General features: G+C 34.4%; 1 protein-coding gene across 1 annotated transcript in view; it reads left to right on the top strand.

The window, feature by feature from the left end:
* LOC103317585 (dynein assembly factor 1, axonemal homolog) overlaps positions 1-19,409 on the top strand; it is a 119,660-nt gene that overhangs the window by 5,276 nt on the left and 94,975 nt on the right. Inside the window, exons 2-3 of the mRNA XM_031932874.1 lie at positions 18,769-19,193; positions 19,279-19,370. Of these exons, the coding sequence (XP_031788734.1) occupies positions 18,991-19,193; positions 19,279-19,370 (295 nt within the window). The 5' untranslated portion in view covers positions 18,769-18,990. The remainder of the gene's footprint in view (positions 1-18,768; positions 19,194-19,278; positions 19,371-19,409) is intronic.

A 19,409-nucleotide genomic window follows, 5' to 3' on the forward strand; every position in this document is an offset into this window, starting at 1 on the left:
AATATTAACGAACCGTAAGCGATAATAAACTATAAAATTAAATAAAAATAAATAATGAAAATAATATTAAATACATATAAATAAAAGTGAATAACGACAAATAATGAAAAATACTAACGAACCGTAAGCCATAATAAACTATAAAATTAAATAAAAATAAATAATGAAAATAATATTAAATACTGCTGGTACAAATTCAGACAAATTTATTTATCATTATTTGTCAATATTATTATTATTATTTTTTTGTTATATTTGATAGAAAATTAGTAATCTAGCTAGATGTGCGTGATAATAACTGAGTTTTATTCAGATTAAAATACAAAAAGGTGCTCGCAAACGCATCGTCGTTCTTACACATACGTAGTGCTACAAACATGAGGGATATCGCTGTTACGTCGTGTTGCCAAGGAAGAGATACCTTGCTTAATTCAGACTACGCGCGGATTTATACAAGCTACTATTAAATTTGTCACTTACTTTGTTTGATAAATGCCGTGGACGACGCTGAGTCTGCGGTCTCTTCCGTGCAGCAGTACGATGTCTGTGACCGGTTCTTTACTGCCTGGTGCCTACGGTGCATTTCAATTAAGTTCCGACTCAGAATATGATACTCGAGAAGTAACTAAACTTTCGCTGTTGTACCCTTTCCGTTTATAAATATTGAATCGATTCATTTCTTAGCAACTTTGCTTCCTACTAGCCGAGAGTATGCTCGTCAGGCCAGGTCGAGATCTCAAAGTGACCAGTGGTAGTGACAGAGTCTCGCACCGCCAAAGAATCGATTTGTTCTCGTGAACCTGTAGATAGCGAACAAAAGCATAGCAGTCGTACCCTATCAGGTTTCGATTGTTAGTTTTCTCAACAATCACTAATAAATTAGCAACTGTAATCAGAAGGACGGAAGCGGAGTTGCAAATGAATGTAAGCACAATTTAGCCAAAAAGAGTTTATTACGGAGTTCAATACAAGAGAATAACTGACGGACGGAGCTTCGCCGTTTTAGAGAATCGCGAGAAAAGAGCACACCTCGGTAGGCTCCAGGTCCTATTTATGCAGTCTGCTTTTCGGTGTACGCCCTTAGCTAGTTATCTAGGGACAAGGGTAAAGCCAATGGGATTTTTATGGGATATTAGGTGATTCGTCCTATAGCGGAGTTGTAGAGGGAGTTGCTGGTTATCGGCACGACAATAGTCCTGTTGTAGATAATGTAGGTATCCATTTGACCCTCCATTTTAGCGGATACGCTGGACGTAACATCGCAAAAGAAAACAATACTTCCTGCTAAAAATAACCAATTAAACCTGATGAAAAAAAACTATTCGGTTTGAATACGTTTTTGTGATCCAGGATTTCCGAATACAAACCAATTAACACAATTTACACCGATTGGGCAAAATTTTTAACGATATTTTAATCGCACGTATATCTTATGTTTAATTGGTTAGTATAGTAACTTGAACGGCCTTATATACTGACCAGCATAGATTCTTTGTGCTTGCGAGTGAGAAATACCGGATGACCTTTAGCGGTGTGTCCCTGTTAAAAATAGTTCATAGAAGTACATTGAAATCGATAAGATATCTTATTGAATTGAATGGTAAGTCTTAATCGCCATTTTCACATTAAAACTAGATTAAATTCGATAGGGTCAATAAAAGTCGATTGAATTCTATATGAAAAACAATAATTTAAATAAATAGATGGAAAACAGCAATTAAAATCCATTGATTTCTCTATAGATTTTAATCGATTCCCATTGACCCAATCTAATTTAATCGATTTTTATTGCAAAAATCGCGATTAAGACTTACCCTTCGATTTGATAAGAGGTCTTATTGATTTCTATGGACTATTTTTAGCAGGGGTCTGCATCAGTCACTTTGTTCGTCTTATACATGTCTTTTTTAGACAGAAATAAAAAACCGATAACTGAGGAACCGAAGTGATGTTTCCCAAGGTACTTTGTCTGCCCTTTAAATTAAGCGGTGCTCTAGGTGGTCACTATCACTTGACCGATGACCGAATCAAGATAGTGCGCAATCATAAAACGTCAGTTAAATACCAATTTCAACCAATTCCGATTATAACCGATTATTACTGACCCCAACACTAATTTTTTATACACGGTTAAGTTTAGAACAACAAAATTAGAACCGATCAATTCTGATCATACAATATTGGTTGAGTACTAATTTTGAACTAATCCCGATTACAACCGATTACCATAGACACAGACGCTAATTCTTCAAAACACGATAACATTTGCACCACTATAAGAACCGATTAATCACGATCTCACAGTATTGGTTAAATACTGATTGGGACCAATTACGATTACAACCGATTATTACCAACCTCAACTCTAATCCTTTCAAACACGAATACATTTGCACCACTATAACAACCGATTAATACCGATTACACAGTATTGGTTAAATACTGATTAGGACCGATTCCGATTACAAATGATTATTACCGTATAAGGTTCAAATTACAAAAAAATCAATGGTTAAGACCGATTTTTTCCGATTAAAAGAAATTTGGGTTTTACGTATTCGGACCGGCTTCAAATTGAAACCAATTAACTAGTAATCATACTGCTCGATTATCTCAATGAAAACCACTTAGAACCGATCAAAATAGAATCGACATTAATCGGGTTTAATTGGTCATTTTTAGCAGGGTTACCTACATAAAACAAACAAAAAACATATCTCAACACTCCCACTGTTTTCGTAATTTAATGAACAAGACTGAAAAAAAATATTAAAAATATCATACAATGTTCTCTAAAAACTATTCTCTGTAGATCTTGTTGCGGTGTTATTCGAACAGCTGTCTTAATAGAGGCTTGGTGGAGATGTCTGCTAGTTGCTCTTTAGTGTTGATATACTGCAGCTGGAAAATATTCTCTTGGAATTTCTCTCTAACGCTGTGGAAACACACGTCTATGTGTTTTGTCCTCTTATGGAAAACTGAAAACTGAAGCGTAGCAGCTGTAAACAGTGACACCTGCTACCTTAGCCCGTATATATCCTTCTTCAGGGGTCTTCATTTTTCCATAGAAAGCAACGTTTCCACATATCCAGATTGCTGCTTTACCCGTAGTGTCTATTTCCCACGATGGTTCGTCCAGATCCTTATATTGTTCGCACACAATGGCTACGTCTACCTCTTTCTCGCGGGCATACTGATTGAGTAGGTCCTGTGCCGTCTTACAGTGGTTTAGATTTATCTGCACTATCTTTATTTTCGTTGGTTCTTCAGTACTTTTAATGCAGCTCGGTAGGCTGGGCATGTATAGCTACCAGCTGCATGGTCACTCTTTGATTCTCCATCCTTTTTCCGGCAGAGAATGCAACTCAGCGCGTTCGTGCAACTTTTCGCTGCATCTCGACTTCCGCTCCGCACTTAAAACAGCATTTACTTCTGTCGTACGTCTCTGTACACTTTTTTGCGATATGGCCAAAACCCAGGCATTTATAGCATCTAGGTGGTCGTGATTCCTGACTAATCTCCCTGATTTTTTAATTAACCCAACCTATTTTGAGCTTTCCCCGTGCGATCGCTTTTAGTGCAGTCTGGGCATGCAGCTGTACGACGGCAGTCTGCGTATCTCCATAAGTTTTCCGAAGAGTCTTTACGGACGTCTCCTCTACTATTTCCTTCTCTTCTGGAAACTCTCTACTCAGGGCTTCTAAAATATCCTGCTTAGAGGTAAGCATTTAGAGAGTTGAGTTGGTTTGGATCTCTATCTTCTACGCTCCCTAATAGGAGATAAGGTAGGGAAAGGCGAACGGACCAAGTACAAAGAATAAAGACAATGCTGAGAGCTGATTGTGACTAGATTGTAATTATTTATGTACAAGATGTCTAGGTCTGTTCGATCCGGCGGCCAGGCCGCAACGAAAGTGACTAAGCTTCTAAGCTCCCGTCGCGCTCGCCACGTCGTGGTGCTCCGCTAGGCGGAGCTTCGGGCCGCATGTGGTGGTAGGAGGGGACCGCCACAAGCATATCCAGGTCTTTTATTTTAAAGACTACTTCGTGCTGAAGCTTCTTGATTGTGGCTTCTTTTACCAGCACTGCTTTAACCGCTTCTTGAATTTCCTGCGTTTTTACTTCTTTGGTGCATCGTAGCTCCAAAAGAAGATCTCTTGCCACCGTTTTGCGTATCTTTTTGACGTTATTACCAAGCTCCGTCAGATTACGGTCAGCTTTTATATCAAGCCTGGTGAGTCTTTCTCGTGGTATTCTAGTGCCATTTTTGTTCTTGGCACCAGTGCTTTCGCGTATCTTCTTTTTCCTCTTATTTTCTTACTTTTTCTCCTCTCTGGTAATAACCTCCTGCCAGGGTTGGTCTGCCTTTCCTTTCGGAGACACCTGTGATTGGATTTTTTATGCGACTTCCACAGAAGCTACTTCCTTATTTTTTCTCGTTCTTTTAGCGTAGTTTTCTTGTCTCTTTTATACCTGGCTTGGTGACATTGCCTTACGCTTATTTAGCGTTTTTGTCGTCATTGCGTTTGATGCTTCTATCGTCTGTAATGCATTGTCCCCCTTCTGAATATGCTGCTGGTTTGGTGACATTTCTGCTTTTTTTAGCATCAATCCAAGGCTCTCCTTGCTCTTTTCCAGCGCCACTTGTCCTCTTTTAAGCCATTTAACCTGGATCATAATCGCCGATAGATCGCCTTTAACAGACTTATGAATGTTGGATGCGTTTGACACAACATTATCCATAGAGTCCAGCCTGTCTCGGATCTTCTTCCATATGCTTTCTCGTTCTCGCTCAGCATCCCGGATTGTATTCCAGATCTCGAAAACTCCTATTCCTGCTTTCTCTCCTTACTCGGTTAAATTTTCCATGCTCGATAATAGTCTTGATTCCGGTATGTGTCCGACCACCGTCGATCCCCCCGTCTATGGAGGCAGCTGACATGGCCCCAACACATGACTGTAAGCGGTGCCAGACTGGGAACATCATACCAGAGTATAGCACGCGATACTGCCCTAGCCCACCTCCACTCTTTTGAACCTCCCACCCCGAACAAAGTGCTTGGCTCTCTGGAGAGTTTCTAACAGACATCAAGCAATATCACGCACTCGCCTTAGCCGATTGACCGGTACTGGCTATGCGACCGCGGCCTCCCGCATTATCGTCAGCGGGAGCCAAAGGTGGTCTAGGTCACTTTGGCTCGCAACCTCAGATTGCCTTGCCACCCAGTATCTCCTTTTGGCAGCTTACGGGTCGCACCGCATGGCAAAGACGGCGACCTGATTTGGTCCACGGAGCATATTTCATTTCTGCTCTACCTTCCGAGGTATATACCCCAGCGAGCTCTCTCCCATCCGCCACCCAGGGGACGTGCCACATACGGGTGTCAGGCTTACTTGCGTGGTGTGTGTGTGTGTATGTGTGTATGTATACCGTATCGTAGTCTAGAACTACTCCGTCAATATCAATAAAATTTGACATGCATATCTATTTTTGGATTCTGAATTCGGGAAAAACAGTTATTTTTTATTTTCTCAACTATTTTTTAGTATGGCCATTTTTTGATTTTTGAAAAACACTATTTTGCATTTTTTTAAATCACCCCATTGTTACAAAAAATTCAGCTATAATGCATTTGAAAGAAAATAAAATTACCTACTTTTCCTCGTTTGGCCCTCGGATTGACCGCCTTGTTCAGCAGATAAAATGAAAACGGTGATTTAAAAATAAAAATTCATATCTCTGAAACTAAACATCATAACCTTCCGAAAAAAATCATGTCGATGGGTCACGTGTCAAACTATATCCCATTAAAATTTAAAGTGATTTAACAATTAATTTTTTTAGTAATAAATCGAAAACTAAAAATAATTAGTTTTTTTGTGCCTCGATTACGAACGTAAAAAGTCCTTATTGCACTTAAGATTTTGGGAAAAAGTAGATATTTTATGTGTTTTGGCTAAGTTCATTGCACAGCTTTTAAACCCTTATGGTTCTTATAAGATTTCCATTTCTACAAGGTTTCAATTTTTTTTTGAAAATTGTTGTATTCCTTATATTTCTAGAACAATGTAGCTAAATGCTTCAAAATTTTATTTGGTAATTTACCATAAAAAAGCTATCTGCTGCTAAAATTTTAAACGATTTCGTCGAGCGGTTTTTAAATGAAGAGCTGAAATGTAAAAACCATTTTTCTAAAAAATTTTGCTTATTCTTAGAGGGGTGTCGTTGAATGTCGTTATAAAGTCCCTCCCTTGCTAATTTTGCAAATTTTTTCCCACTTACCCGCTTATATACGATAGACTTTTTTTATACCTCTCGTTCTGTTAAGTGCTGGCACGCTGTGCCGCCAAAATGTCAACATTATGACTTCCCGAATGTTGATATTTTGGCGGCACAGCGTGCCAGCACGCGTGCTCATATTGCGACGGCACGAAACTTTGTCAGAATGACCGCAGAATGCTGGCTTTGTTAGCTGCGAAACTTAGAACATTTTCAGCCGCACAATTCACGAAATAAAGCTTTTCAATGTATTATATTTTAAGGCTGTTGATTTTGTTAATTTGGACTATTATTTATCCACCGGACTTTGTTCCTTGCCAATTTTTATTAATTATATTATTATGACTACTCTTTCATGACTACCGAATTTATAGCAGCCTGCCAGTTTCGCGCCTTACACGAAATATGCGGCGAATATCAATGTTGTTAAACGCGTTAATAATAATTTTGGTGATTGTTTATTACAATAACTTGCAACTTTATTAACATCAACAGCTGCTCACAGTACATAAGGACACAATTAGCTATGACTTGTAACAAGTGTTCGTGGTCGAGTGTAAAGTGCCAGCCTGCTAACTGAAAGGTTCAGGATTCGATCCTCGTTAGGGTTTTAATTTTTTTGTTTTTTCGCTTAATTTAAGTGCCGGCACGATGCTTGCACCGCGTGCAGTCATTGTGCTCAGCACAATGCCGTCATTTCCGTGTCCCGGAGCAGGGGTACCTGGACGTCACGCGTGGCCCATTCCGTGCAGTCTCCGTTCCGTCATTCGGCCGACATTAAGAAAACAAAACCGCTGCCAATTCTTTGTCACGTAGCTTCCTTCAACATTATGTATTTCTTTAATTTCAAACTAGCGATGGTCGCTTCGCTTGCTGATGCTCGCTCGGTTGCATTTCGGTGGAGACTCAGTTCAACATGTACATTGTAAATAAGTACATTTAAAATAAATTTTTTATGATTTGCATTGTCATTTATATAAAAGTTGACCTTTTTAAAATATTATAAATTTTATGTATATATAACATTCTTCAAGAAAAAAGTGTAACGACTGTTAGTGCAATTAATGCACGTTGAGCACGTTATGACTTATCTGCAGGACAGAATCAAGATGCTGTATAATACTTCCTTTGTTACAGCTTCTAAAGGCGCAGTACATGAGAAAGTAAGAAAGCTAGAGAGAGAATAAGTATCGAGAGAGATTTAAATTTAGGACGATATTTGATAAAATATCGATACTTGGTTTCGAATATCGATAACAGAAATATCGATAAAAATCGAAAAAAAATTCATCAATTTTGTAAAATAAAAGTAGTAAAACGATTTGTGTATTTGTGAAATTTATGTTATTCATTATTTTTAATCTATTACAAAAGAATTTATTTATCATAAAAGTTTTACATATTTTATTATAATTATTTTAGAAACCAATATTCTTTGGGTAGGGTAGTTAAAAAAAGTAGCTGCTGGAAGTGGTCAGCTGTAAGCTGACTCCTTTTCTCCGTTAATACAAGAGACGCTTGAGAAAATTGTCGTTCGCTGGGAACAGACGTCGCAATCACTGTTAAATATCTATAGCTACTTTTTTCAACACAGAATGAAGTATTTTATTCCAAAATTCTAAGGGATTTTCTTGCCTAGCAATAATTTCTTGCGAAAGATAAAATTTGAATTCGTCTGGCATTTCCGTGCGCGGTTTATTCAATGCGTCTCTTGTTTCCGACGCTATTAATTTTTCTCTGAGTTCGATGTCATAACTCCACACTGAATTAGATTTTTCTTCATTTGCGCTGTGTATGTTTGGATTTAAATTCTCTGATGTGTCACTGCCGTCACTGGTATTTTTGTTTCCATGGCTTATCCACTGGTTGGTTTAAACGTACGGTCAACTCATTTAATTTTTACGTTTTTGATGAGCGGTAGTGCTTCACTACCGGTGATATATTTTTCTCCCCCAATAAGCTCAGTAGCTTGAGCGATGGATTCTAAAATTACCATCATTTCTTGGATGGTTATTAAATCATCGCCCATTATAGGTTTAGGAGCCTTGAGATTGTCGTGCATTGTTACCAATAATATATTGATAACTGTCTCGGATAAATCTAAGTATCGCTGCAGCATTTTATAAGTAGAGCCCCATCGGGTGTTATTACATTGAAATAATATAAGATTCGATGTTTTTCTAAGTTCGTCAGCTGCTGCAGTAGAACTTCTAAAAAAAGTTACTATTTCTTTTACTTTTGTAATGATGGAATAAATGTTTTTGTTATTTTCGAACACGACTACAGGTACTAGATTCAGCGTATGCGCAAAACACGGTAGCCATTTTTCTTTACCGAAGCAATCTATAGCTCCTTTTTTGATATTAGCAGCGTTATCGGTAACAATTATAATGACTGAATCTTTTTTAATTTCCCACTGCTCCAGCATTTCGTTAAACCATTTTTCAATGTTTTTGGATATATGGCGTTCGTGTAGTTCTTTTACTCCTAGCATAATGGATTTGTATGTTGCATTTTCAATAAAGTGAGTTGTGAACCCCAAATAACTCTTACATTTCTGGGTGTCCGTCCATATATCTGCTGTTATTGAAATGTCACTTACATTGGACAACATTCCTCTAACGAAATTCGACAATTGCACGTAAATGTTTGATGTCTGCTCCGTGATTGCTTTCCTATTAGGAATTTTGTATAAAGGGGCTACAAAATTCACAAATTTCTGGAATCCTTCCTTTTCGACAATACTATACGGCATTTTGTCTTTGGCAATCATGAAAACTAATCTTTTATTAGCTTCTATTGATTTTATTCCGCCATCTATTAAAAAATATGAATTAAATTTAAAACAAACAATAGTGTTAAAACAACATTAGCTTTAGACGGTTACCTTCATATGAACGTTGCTCAGACATAACAGTATCTACTCTAAGTTGCCTTTTCCGTTGCGGCTTGATAGTCTCTTGATTCGATTCCTTAGCTTCAAACTCTAATTCATTAGATTCACTCGTTTTTAATTATTGTTTGCTAGGTGGCTCGGGTGACTTGGATGATTCGTGCATTTCTAATAGTGAACTGGAACTCGACTTCGTACTCGCAGTGGACTGTGTGTTTTTTTGAATTTCCAATTTAATTTTAGGGTGATTTGTTTGTAAATGCGATCTCAAATTTGTCGTGTTACCCGCGGACCTCACAACTTTGCCGCTAAATGAAATTTCATCACTAAAATGAAAAAAATACGAATATTAGTCTTAACCAGTAATAGTTCTTCTTAATATTCAATATTTTAGGTTGAAGATTAGAGAGTTAGTAAGATACACAGAACTTACGAAAATACTAACCTAACACTAACGCACATAAACACACACACACACACGCACACACACATATATACCTATATATAAGCACGCTACACGTTGTGCCGTCGATAAAGTAGCTTCCAGCTTTTGAATTCGGCTGGTGTTATCGGCAATAGAATAATACGATTATCACGATTTTTCTCTGCGTTATATTTTATATAGTAATTATTTAATAGAACTTTGTTACTTACTTTTTTAGAGTTTTACACGTCACTATCACTGTCACTAGAAGTAATAGAAACTGTATCTGCTAAACTATCGTAGAGCTCTATGATCCAATCAAATATATCTTTCAGCAAGCTTTTTATCATTGATAAAATTTTTAATAATCTAATTTGAATTTTCTGTAATGATTCCGATCCAATGTTCTGTGCGTCTTTACATTCAGACCAAGATAGTATATGATCTAAAGACTTTTTGTTTTTTTCAACAATCGATTCTATTTCTCGGAATTCCTGAATATCAATGGATATGTAGTGAAAAAATAACCTATCTTTTAAACGTGTCAACAAGGACTCTTGATGATCTAAATGAATAAATAATTCATGCACTGCTTCTGTTAAATGCATTCTAAGCAATAGGTATTCATCTGTACACTACACAAAGAAAATTGAGCGAAAAGAAGCACTCTCGACTTTTGGCACTCGACTCGTCCAAACCGGTAGTCGGCACTGTTATTGTCGAGAGTCGAGTATTCGGCGTTGCGTTCGAATTCAGCACTACTTACCAGTATCTGGTAACTTCCGCCACTTGCGGTTTGCTGTCACAATGGCGCCACCGTGACACAATCACAATGGCGCTCAGCGACAGCACGGCGAGTTGCGAGGAGAGCACAAGTCTCTAATCTCTACCTTTCGCATCTCGCCTCTCGGTCTATCTATAAAATTTTAAAGTATCGGAACGTAAAATTTTTCGATATTGGAGGAGTAATATCGATATCTATGATTATCGGTTAGGAGAAGTATCGATACAATTTATCGATATTTCAAAATATCGATAAATATCGCCCACCACTACATCGAGTATACATAAATATATTTTCAATACAGCCAACATTCTATAAAAGTAGTTATAGCTACTCGTACACAGGACTGGTTTTAAAATTATAGAATAAAATAGAAATAAATTTGAAATATTAGAAAATGTTTTTAAATTCTTTGTTATTATCAGATGACAGTATTAATTATATTAACAAAATCTAACAATAAAATAATATTAATTGAACATTTTTTTTTACATTTATTATATAATGTAAATTGTAGGATTATAACAATCATAACATTTATATTCTGTACTAAAATGTAATACATAACAACTGAAGAAAAAAGTTATGAACTGCAAATGATAGCAGAAAAATGTCGGAATTGATACACAGACAACAGTAATCTTTTGTTGTCTTCAGTTTTATTTAGTTTGTTAGATTCTTTAGTTGGATTTTTTTTTCAGGTATAAAATTTTACGATTTTGTTAATGAATAAAAAAATGAATTCAACAGACAATAACTATTAATAAGCGATGACAACAGTTTTCTCATAGTTTAAAACAGTTTTCTTCATTTTATAATTGTACTGCATTCACTTGTTTTAAACTAATAATACCTGTAAATAACTGTTGTCTACATGTACTTCTACATTCACTAGTTTTAAACTAATAATACCTGTAAATATATAACTGTTGTCTTTATTTCAATTATAAAGATCAATTAATTTTATCATCATTTTATTCAATACCTATCTAAATTCTTGAATAAGTCAGTATTTGAAATATTTTAACAATCCTTATTGAAAAATCTTCAGTGAGATTTTCAGTCAAAATTATCCACATGGTCACAAAATATATAAAAAGTATTATTTAAATAATTTTTTATATTTTTTCTTTCCAAATTATCCAATTGGATATCCATCTGGATTATCCACGTGCAATCTATGTCAAATCCACATGGAATCCATTTTTAATCTAGCTGGATATCCATTCATTTATTTTCAATAGGGTAAACTTTCATTAAATTTTGGGGTTATGTGAAAAGGTGTACGCACGTGTCGCCACAAGTGACTATAGTGCGCATGCGCGGCATCAGTTGCAAAGCGCATGTTTGCTAAAACACAGAGCAGGGTTCTCATAGTTAAATTTGGTTGGGAAGCAGTTGGCGAATACCGTAAGCCAACCGTTGGTAAATGGTTGGTTTATTTTCTACCAGGGTTATAATAAAAATATCTAATACATTATTCAAAGTATGTAATTTATTGTAATGTTTGTTTAAAACGTCTATATGATTATAATTTATGGATTATTTAAAGAAATTAATATTGTTTAATATTAATTGATCTTTCCCTACTGAAAAAACTCATGTTAGTGCTCTTCATATAAAAAAATGATTACATGAAGACTTTCGTCATTTCACATTCACAAACAGATACTTTAAAAAAAACATGTCTGCACGAATTATTATTTCCAGCATCCCTTTCATCTGAACCAAATCTGCAGATTACATCTTGTGATATGCATGAACACATACAGCATTCATCATTTCATATGTACAAATACATAGCTTTAAAAAAAGATCATATCTTCACAAATTATTATTTGCAGCATCCTTTTTTATCGGACTTAATCTGCAGATTACATCTTGTCATACGCATGAATATATGCAGCATTCGTCATTTTATATTTACAATCACATTGCTTTAAAAAAGAGTAAAACTACACAAATAATTATTTGCAGCATCTCTTTTATCGGGACCGAATCTGCAGATTACATCTTGTGATATGTATGAATACATACAGTATTCGTTATTTCATATTCACTAATACATTGCTTTAAGAAAAATATCTGCACAAATAATTATTTTCAGCATCCCTTTGATCTGGACCAAATCTTAAGATCATCTCTGATAATGTATGTAAAATATACATGTATATCTATGTGACGCATATGATTTATATAATAATTCAGATTAAAAAATCGAATAAACATATGTTTCATATTTTTCCGAGGAGATTATTATTCACAGTATCCGACATATGTGGACCAATCTTACTATAGTAAATTATTATTAATAATGTATACATATACTTCATTAATAATAATCCTCTCTTTAAAAAATGATGGCCTTTGTTGTGAAGCATTTAATACGTGATTCTGATTGGTTGCTGGTTGGTTGCCTAGGCAACGTGATCAGAACCGCGCTTTAAATTCATAACCCTCAAAACAGTCATAGATCATAACTCTGGTAGAAATGTTTGAGGTGTTTAAAATGGAATATGGAAACCTTGATAACAGATAAAATATATGTAATATAACTAGCAAGAAATTTTAGTAAAAATTAATCATTACCAAGAGTATGTAGTATTACAACATGTGTATTGAAAAGTGGCACCCTAACCCTATTTGAAGTAGTAATAAAGTGTGTGAATATTATTTAGTTTTTTTTTTTTTGAAATGTCAGTGAGAAGTTCAATTAAAAGAATAAAGAGTTTGAAGATATACTGTGTCTCTGTGCCCAAAGTCGCCCTCGGTGAGGTTTGAGAGGTGAATTTAAAGAAAAGTTCAGTATCAGAATCAGTAAGTTTAAGTCTATCATTATACAATGCTCTTCGAATTGTAAAAAGGCTACTAGACAACTAAAATATGACACTGCCACTTCCTATGTTACCTAGAGATATGTAACCTAGATGATTCTGATTTAACTGTTTTTTAACTGAGCTAATTTTTTAATTGAGCAGGTCAAATTTTAATTATAGCCATTTACGCAGAAACTTGCGAGATTATTCTATAGTTTGTCTTTATATAAATTTAATGACAAGTAAAGAGACTACTGGTTTGAAGATACGGCGTGCAATCCTTATTTTAAAAATTGTTCGTTAATCAGAATTGATAATTAATTACTAACTTAGAATGAATAGATACAATCAATATGTGATAATTTAGGTTTAATTAATAATTTTGGGTGCATAAGGTACTGAGCGGTCGTAACAGGATGGGTTGAAATAATATAATCGTATATTTACTCGCTATAATATGTTTGTGGCATGAAGTCTTTATCATTTATTTAATTCTTACACAACAAGTAGAAAATTGGCGGAGCGAGATAACGCAACTCATGATATTAGTAAACACATTACATTCGATGAAATAGCTATAAGAATAATTGTAGGAGTGAAGTTTTATTTATCTTTTTAAGTAATGAAAGAGTATTACGACAAAATTTATGAGTTACATAAGAAACGGTACAAAAAAAAGAGTAAAGTTTAATTTGAATGGTATAGTTGAGTGGATAAATCTAAGCAAATAAATTTTGAATATGCAGAATATAGTTCGTCTTGAATTAACATGTGACTTACAAAGTTGAATGACGAGTGAACTAGATACGCGAAAAATATTTGAATAATATACAGTAACGCAGGAATTTATGTGTACTAAGTGCTCGTTTGTTTGGCCTTGCCTATGACACAGGCATGCGTCTGGTTTTAGAACAGGTCCTCTAGGTCAAACAAAACATCAATTAATGTTTACTTGTTACGAGAATATTTGAATAAGAACCGACGTGGAAAAATGTTTCGATTGAAAAGAAGGACGTGATGGAGATGCGCAATAACACAAAATGTAATATAATGAATGAGCGCGTGTTTTTTTACGGATATGTTATACACTGAGTTATATGTGGGATTAGTCCCTATATAAAAAAGTCATGACCGGATGAAGTGAAGCCAAGAATGCGTTAATATGATTGGCTCATGTAGTGCGCATGCGTCAAAAGTATCGTTAGAATTTTTTGATTTGTTATTGATTTCTAAAATTAATTCTAATATTGAAAATGTAATATAATACTATAATACATATCAAATTATAATTTGTGTATTTATAATATTCTAGAGACATTCTACTCTCGAGACTATTCTATTCTCGAGACATAACCTTAAAATTTTAAAAGGAAGTTGGCGATGAAACCGCGGCAATTTTGAAATTTATATGAGCACGAAATGAATCATATATTGTAAAGTTTGATATATTTCCGTGATAGAAAACAAATATTAAAAATATCAATCAAGTATTTATATTCCATTTAATAAGTTAATGAAATTATAGTCTACTACAGTGCGCGCAGCGCACTGCGCCACGTCTAGTATAAGAAATATTTGAGGAATGCGTCCATGAGAAAACCGACTAGGGGTCGACGTAGCCGGCCCAGTCAGACAGCGCTCAGCCGTACTTTTACAACTCGTCGGAGGCAGAGTTAATGTATTATGATTATGTGCTGAGTTTTCACCAGTGTTAGGTGAAAACTCCCCGGATCAGTTCACAAGGAATATCCCCGGGTGCACAGTGTTAGTAATAAAATTTAATATAAAATATTATACGCGGAATAAAAGAGAGAACCAGGCTTTTCGGCGTTGCTGCAAGTGTGCGTGTGCTGGGCCTGCTTCGATATCACTCACAACATGTGGCTTAGTAGTTGGCTATTGCTGAGAGTGCTGTGTCCGGTTTGGAGAGTTAAGTCGTTCTCCTCGCGCAGGAGAACTCGGGCTGCGAGCAAGCTGTAGAGACGCGAGCGTAGAAGAAGACAGCATGATGCGCGTGAAACGAATTTACATAAACGCTCGAGCTAAGCGCGTCGATGCACGAACATCGACTATCGACACACGCACTACTCAATAGAGAGCGAGCGGTCAGTGCTGTAACCCGCGAGTAGGCGCCTGCGGTAGAAGCCCAGGTACGGCGGCTGCTGCTCGGACTCCCCACTCTGCCAGCACGTATCTACTTGACCGTTGCAAACTAATATCTCTAGCACATTGTATTTCTGGTTTCTAGCATATTTTTACATAGAGAAAGTGATAAATGTTTTGGCTTTTTTGTCAAGGTATTAGGTAATTAGAATTTTGACTTTTAATAGTTGTGAGAGATTTTGAGACCGATACCTGTTTTTCCATTTATTCTCATTCAAAAACTAACAGGTCTAGAGAGCTCATATTTTGCATATAGATTTCTTTTGTGATTGTGAAAAGATATTTAAAGTTGAATCGACCTTAACTGAAAAACTTCTGATTTCGACTCTGACACTGATGATGTGAATGCTAACTTATGCTATACAACTAAATAATTATCATGAGTGCTGTAGTCGAAAACAAAAGTATTTCAGTTAAGGTCGATTCAACTTTAAATATCTTTTCACAATCACAAAAGAAATCTATATGCAAAATATGAGCTCTCTAGACCTGTTAGTTTTTGAATGAGAATAAATGCAAAAATGGAAAAACAGGTGTCGGTCTCAAAATCTCTCACAACTGTTAAAAGTCAAAATTATAATTAATGCCTTGACAAAAAAGCTAAAGTACTTATCACTTTCTTCATGTAAAAATACACTGGAAACCAGAAATACGATGTGCTAGAGATGGTAGTTTCTGTGTAACTGTCTACAAGATAATTTGATACGCTAAATTAAAAAATTCATATGGACCTCGATGTGAAAATATGAATTAAAACAGTTAAATCATAATCATGTAATTTACATGTTTTCTAGGTAGCATAGTAAGTACAAACCCACTGACTCTTATACTAAACTTTTCTTCAAATTCACTATTCAAACCAATGATGACGACATTGAGCATTATTATTATATTTATTAAATAATAGTTTTGAGGGATTTAGTAACATGTTACATGCTTATAAAATATTAGCAGACGTTAGTGCGCCACCCAACACTTATGGTAGATTTTCTACCAGTGTTATTAGACAGAGATAGAAACAAGAGCCCGCGAACCGCGCCTTCATTCCTAGTTTACTAAAAAAGATAACGCAAATATATTAAATTATATAGTTGATTTATGTGAAATGTTTCATGACCCGGTCACTTTTTGTAAAACATTTTTTTATTAAAAAAGTTAACTAAATCCAATTTTTTTTTTTACTTTTTTGCGACAGTATGATGCATTTATGTTTTTATCCCAAACCTGTCATGAAATAATTGTCATTTCGGAATGGTTCACTAGTTCTAATGAATTTTTACAAAATTGATCATTTTATTGTTTTAATATAGTGTAGATATAGATTTTTTAGTTTGTTATAATTAAAAGTTACCTTCTAGGTGGTAAACAAATTTAAAAAAAACAATTTTTCGAGTCGCTTTAGCCATTTATTAAATTTTTAATATTTTTACCTGAGTATCTCACCAGAGATTCTCAAGTGATTTTTGAAAAATTTAAGTATTGCTTCGAATGCTTTAAAACATGAATTTTTGAACTTATTTGGGACATTTTACTACCTAGAACTCTTAATTATAACAATTTAAATTATAGTTGTTTAACAAATTTCAGTAATCCATAGGGCAGAATCTCAGGTGAGATTTTGGCTAGAGATCTCACCTAAGATTTTTCAGCAGCGGTAGCTTCAGCTCTCAAATTAATGCAAACAGCCACATGGAATGCTGCTGTAACATTTAGAAACTAGTGTTAGGAAAATAAAATGTGATGAGAAACCACGATTTCAAAGAATATAGGGCACGGTGCTTCTTGACTTCGTATTCTAACTCGTATACGTTATACGTGCCATATAGAAATTAAAAATTTTACATTTAAATTTGGAGCATCACTAACATGAAACCTGTCATAATATTTACAAATTTTCATGATTTTTCAAAATGCTTCACATTTTTACAAATTTATATTGGCAACTCAAAAAAGCGTTCTTTTTATAGTAATATTTGTGCACAGTATTTCATGTTTTCTCACAATCAGGCATATAATATCTTTGCTCCCTACGAAGACTAGCACGTTTCGCGTCCTTGCCGCGAAGACTAGTACATTTCACGAAAACACTAGTGGTACCGGGGCTTTATGCTTAAACAATAGATGATATATACGAACGCCAAAGTAGTACATAGGAATATTCACATGCAAAGAGTCGGCTTGTACAAAAATTAATAAATTATCATAAGTATATCTCATACTACAAAGAGCATTAATTTGAGCCGTAAAACGTGCTATTTCGCGGCAAATAGTGAAAAGTACCAGTTTTCGCGGCGAATAACCAAATGTATAGTCTTCGGTGCGAGATCTGAAATGTACTACTTTTCGTAGGGAGCGATAATGTATTGTCTCACATTTACAAAATATTATTAAATATATAAGAATGCTTTCAAACGGAGTCGGTGTTTCAGGTCAGTCATAATGGGTCACAGGGAGTGCGCGCCGAATTTTTTATTGGTGTAATTCGGATTCATCAACTAACAATCACAAAGAATTAAAGTTTATCACTTTTAATTGCGTTATAAGTCGTTAAAAATGATTCCAATGATTTGCATTAAATACGATCAAAAACGATAGAATTATGTATTTTTTGAGATTTTAATACTGTATATTAAAAACGATTAGAATAATTTCAATTATATGCTATTAGAAACAATTTAATTTGGCTCATCATTAATTACGATTAACTAGCAAACAATCAAATATAATTAAAATTTATTACTTTCAGTTATAATATAGTCTTTTAAAAACGATACAATTACTTTGGATTAAACCTGACATTGCCGCATTATTTTCAGCAATTTCAAGGACATTAAAATAAATTAAAATAGATTAAATGGAATTGTTAGTGATAATGCGGATCGAAAACGATTAAAATTAATTCTAAAAATAAGCATTAATTGCTATACGATTAAAATGTATCAAAATTGATTTGTCTAAAATGATCACGAGGATTAGAAGTATTAAGAACGATTAAAATTAATCAACTTTAATCGCTTTTAATCTTATCTAATCTATTAGCAGGGCACCTTGCAGTCAGTCCGCAAATTTCAGTTTGTTCACTTTATATGTTTTTTTTCTCTTTATTGATAATTACAGTTTATTACTTTTTTTTATCGTTTTTCTCTGTTTTTCTCTATCGTGATTGATTTTTATCTGGTTTTTTCTCTTTTTCGCTGTTTATTTTTGTTCATATTTTTCAACTTGTGATGAATAATGACAACTTTATACGAAAATAAATGATAAGCAACAGATGATAGTAGAAAATACCAGAAAAAACAGTGAATTTTTGTGAATTGTGTTTAAAATTATGATAAGAATAGTGACGTGCATTTCCTTATGATCGAACAACTAGTTTACGGTATAAAAACACATTGAACACATTTTCAGGTATCTCCATGGTAACGAATACTACTTCAGACGTGCTCAATTGTAACAAGCTATTTGGATTGCTCTTACAAGTTAGCGTGTCTCATAACTAAATACAATATTAATTTAAATATTCTCGATAAATCATAAGAAAGTAATCTACATCATAAAATTTAGAATCAGAGGTTGCAAGTCTAAATTGAACAAAGTTTAATCAAATCACAGAAACGTTAACGAAGAGTTATGGATGATTCTAAAAATAATTCTGTAGTTAAGCATAATATCTTAAACTGTCAAGAGAAAGTACTTAAATCTATAGAAAAACAATTAGATAGCAAGTTATTTCGTGCAGAGATTTATAATCAAATTAAAAAAACTGTTGATTCCAGAAGCAGCGAAAAACACCAAAAAGAAATTTGCTTGTTCAATAAAAAAAATGAAATCAGGTAAATATAAGTCTTTTAATTAAATTTCATAAAAAATTTTACGTTATTATTTATATTTTGTGATATACTTTTTATTTTTGTACAGAATGTCAGAAGATCTTATAAAAAAACATTGTCGAGAGCACAAACTTTATGAAACTCCAAGTCTTAACGACGTATTGTATTTACATTATAAAGGTAATACCTCAGTTATACGTATTAATGAGTGTGTGTGTG

The sequence above is a fragment of the Nasonia vitripennis genome (assembly GCF_009193385.2).
Source record: "Nasonia vitripennis strain AsymCx chromosome 5 unlocalized genomic scaffold, Nvit_psr_1.1 chr5_random0003, whole genome shotgun sequence".
Taxonomy (NCBI): Eukaryota; Metazoa; Arthropoda; class Insecta; order Hymenoptera; family Pteromalidae; genus Nasonia; species Nasonia vitripennis.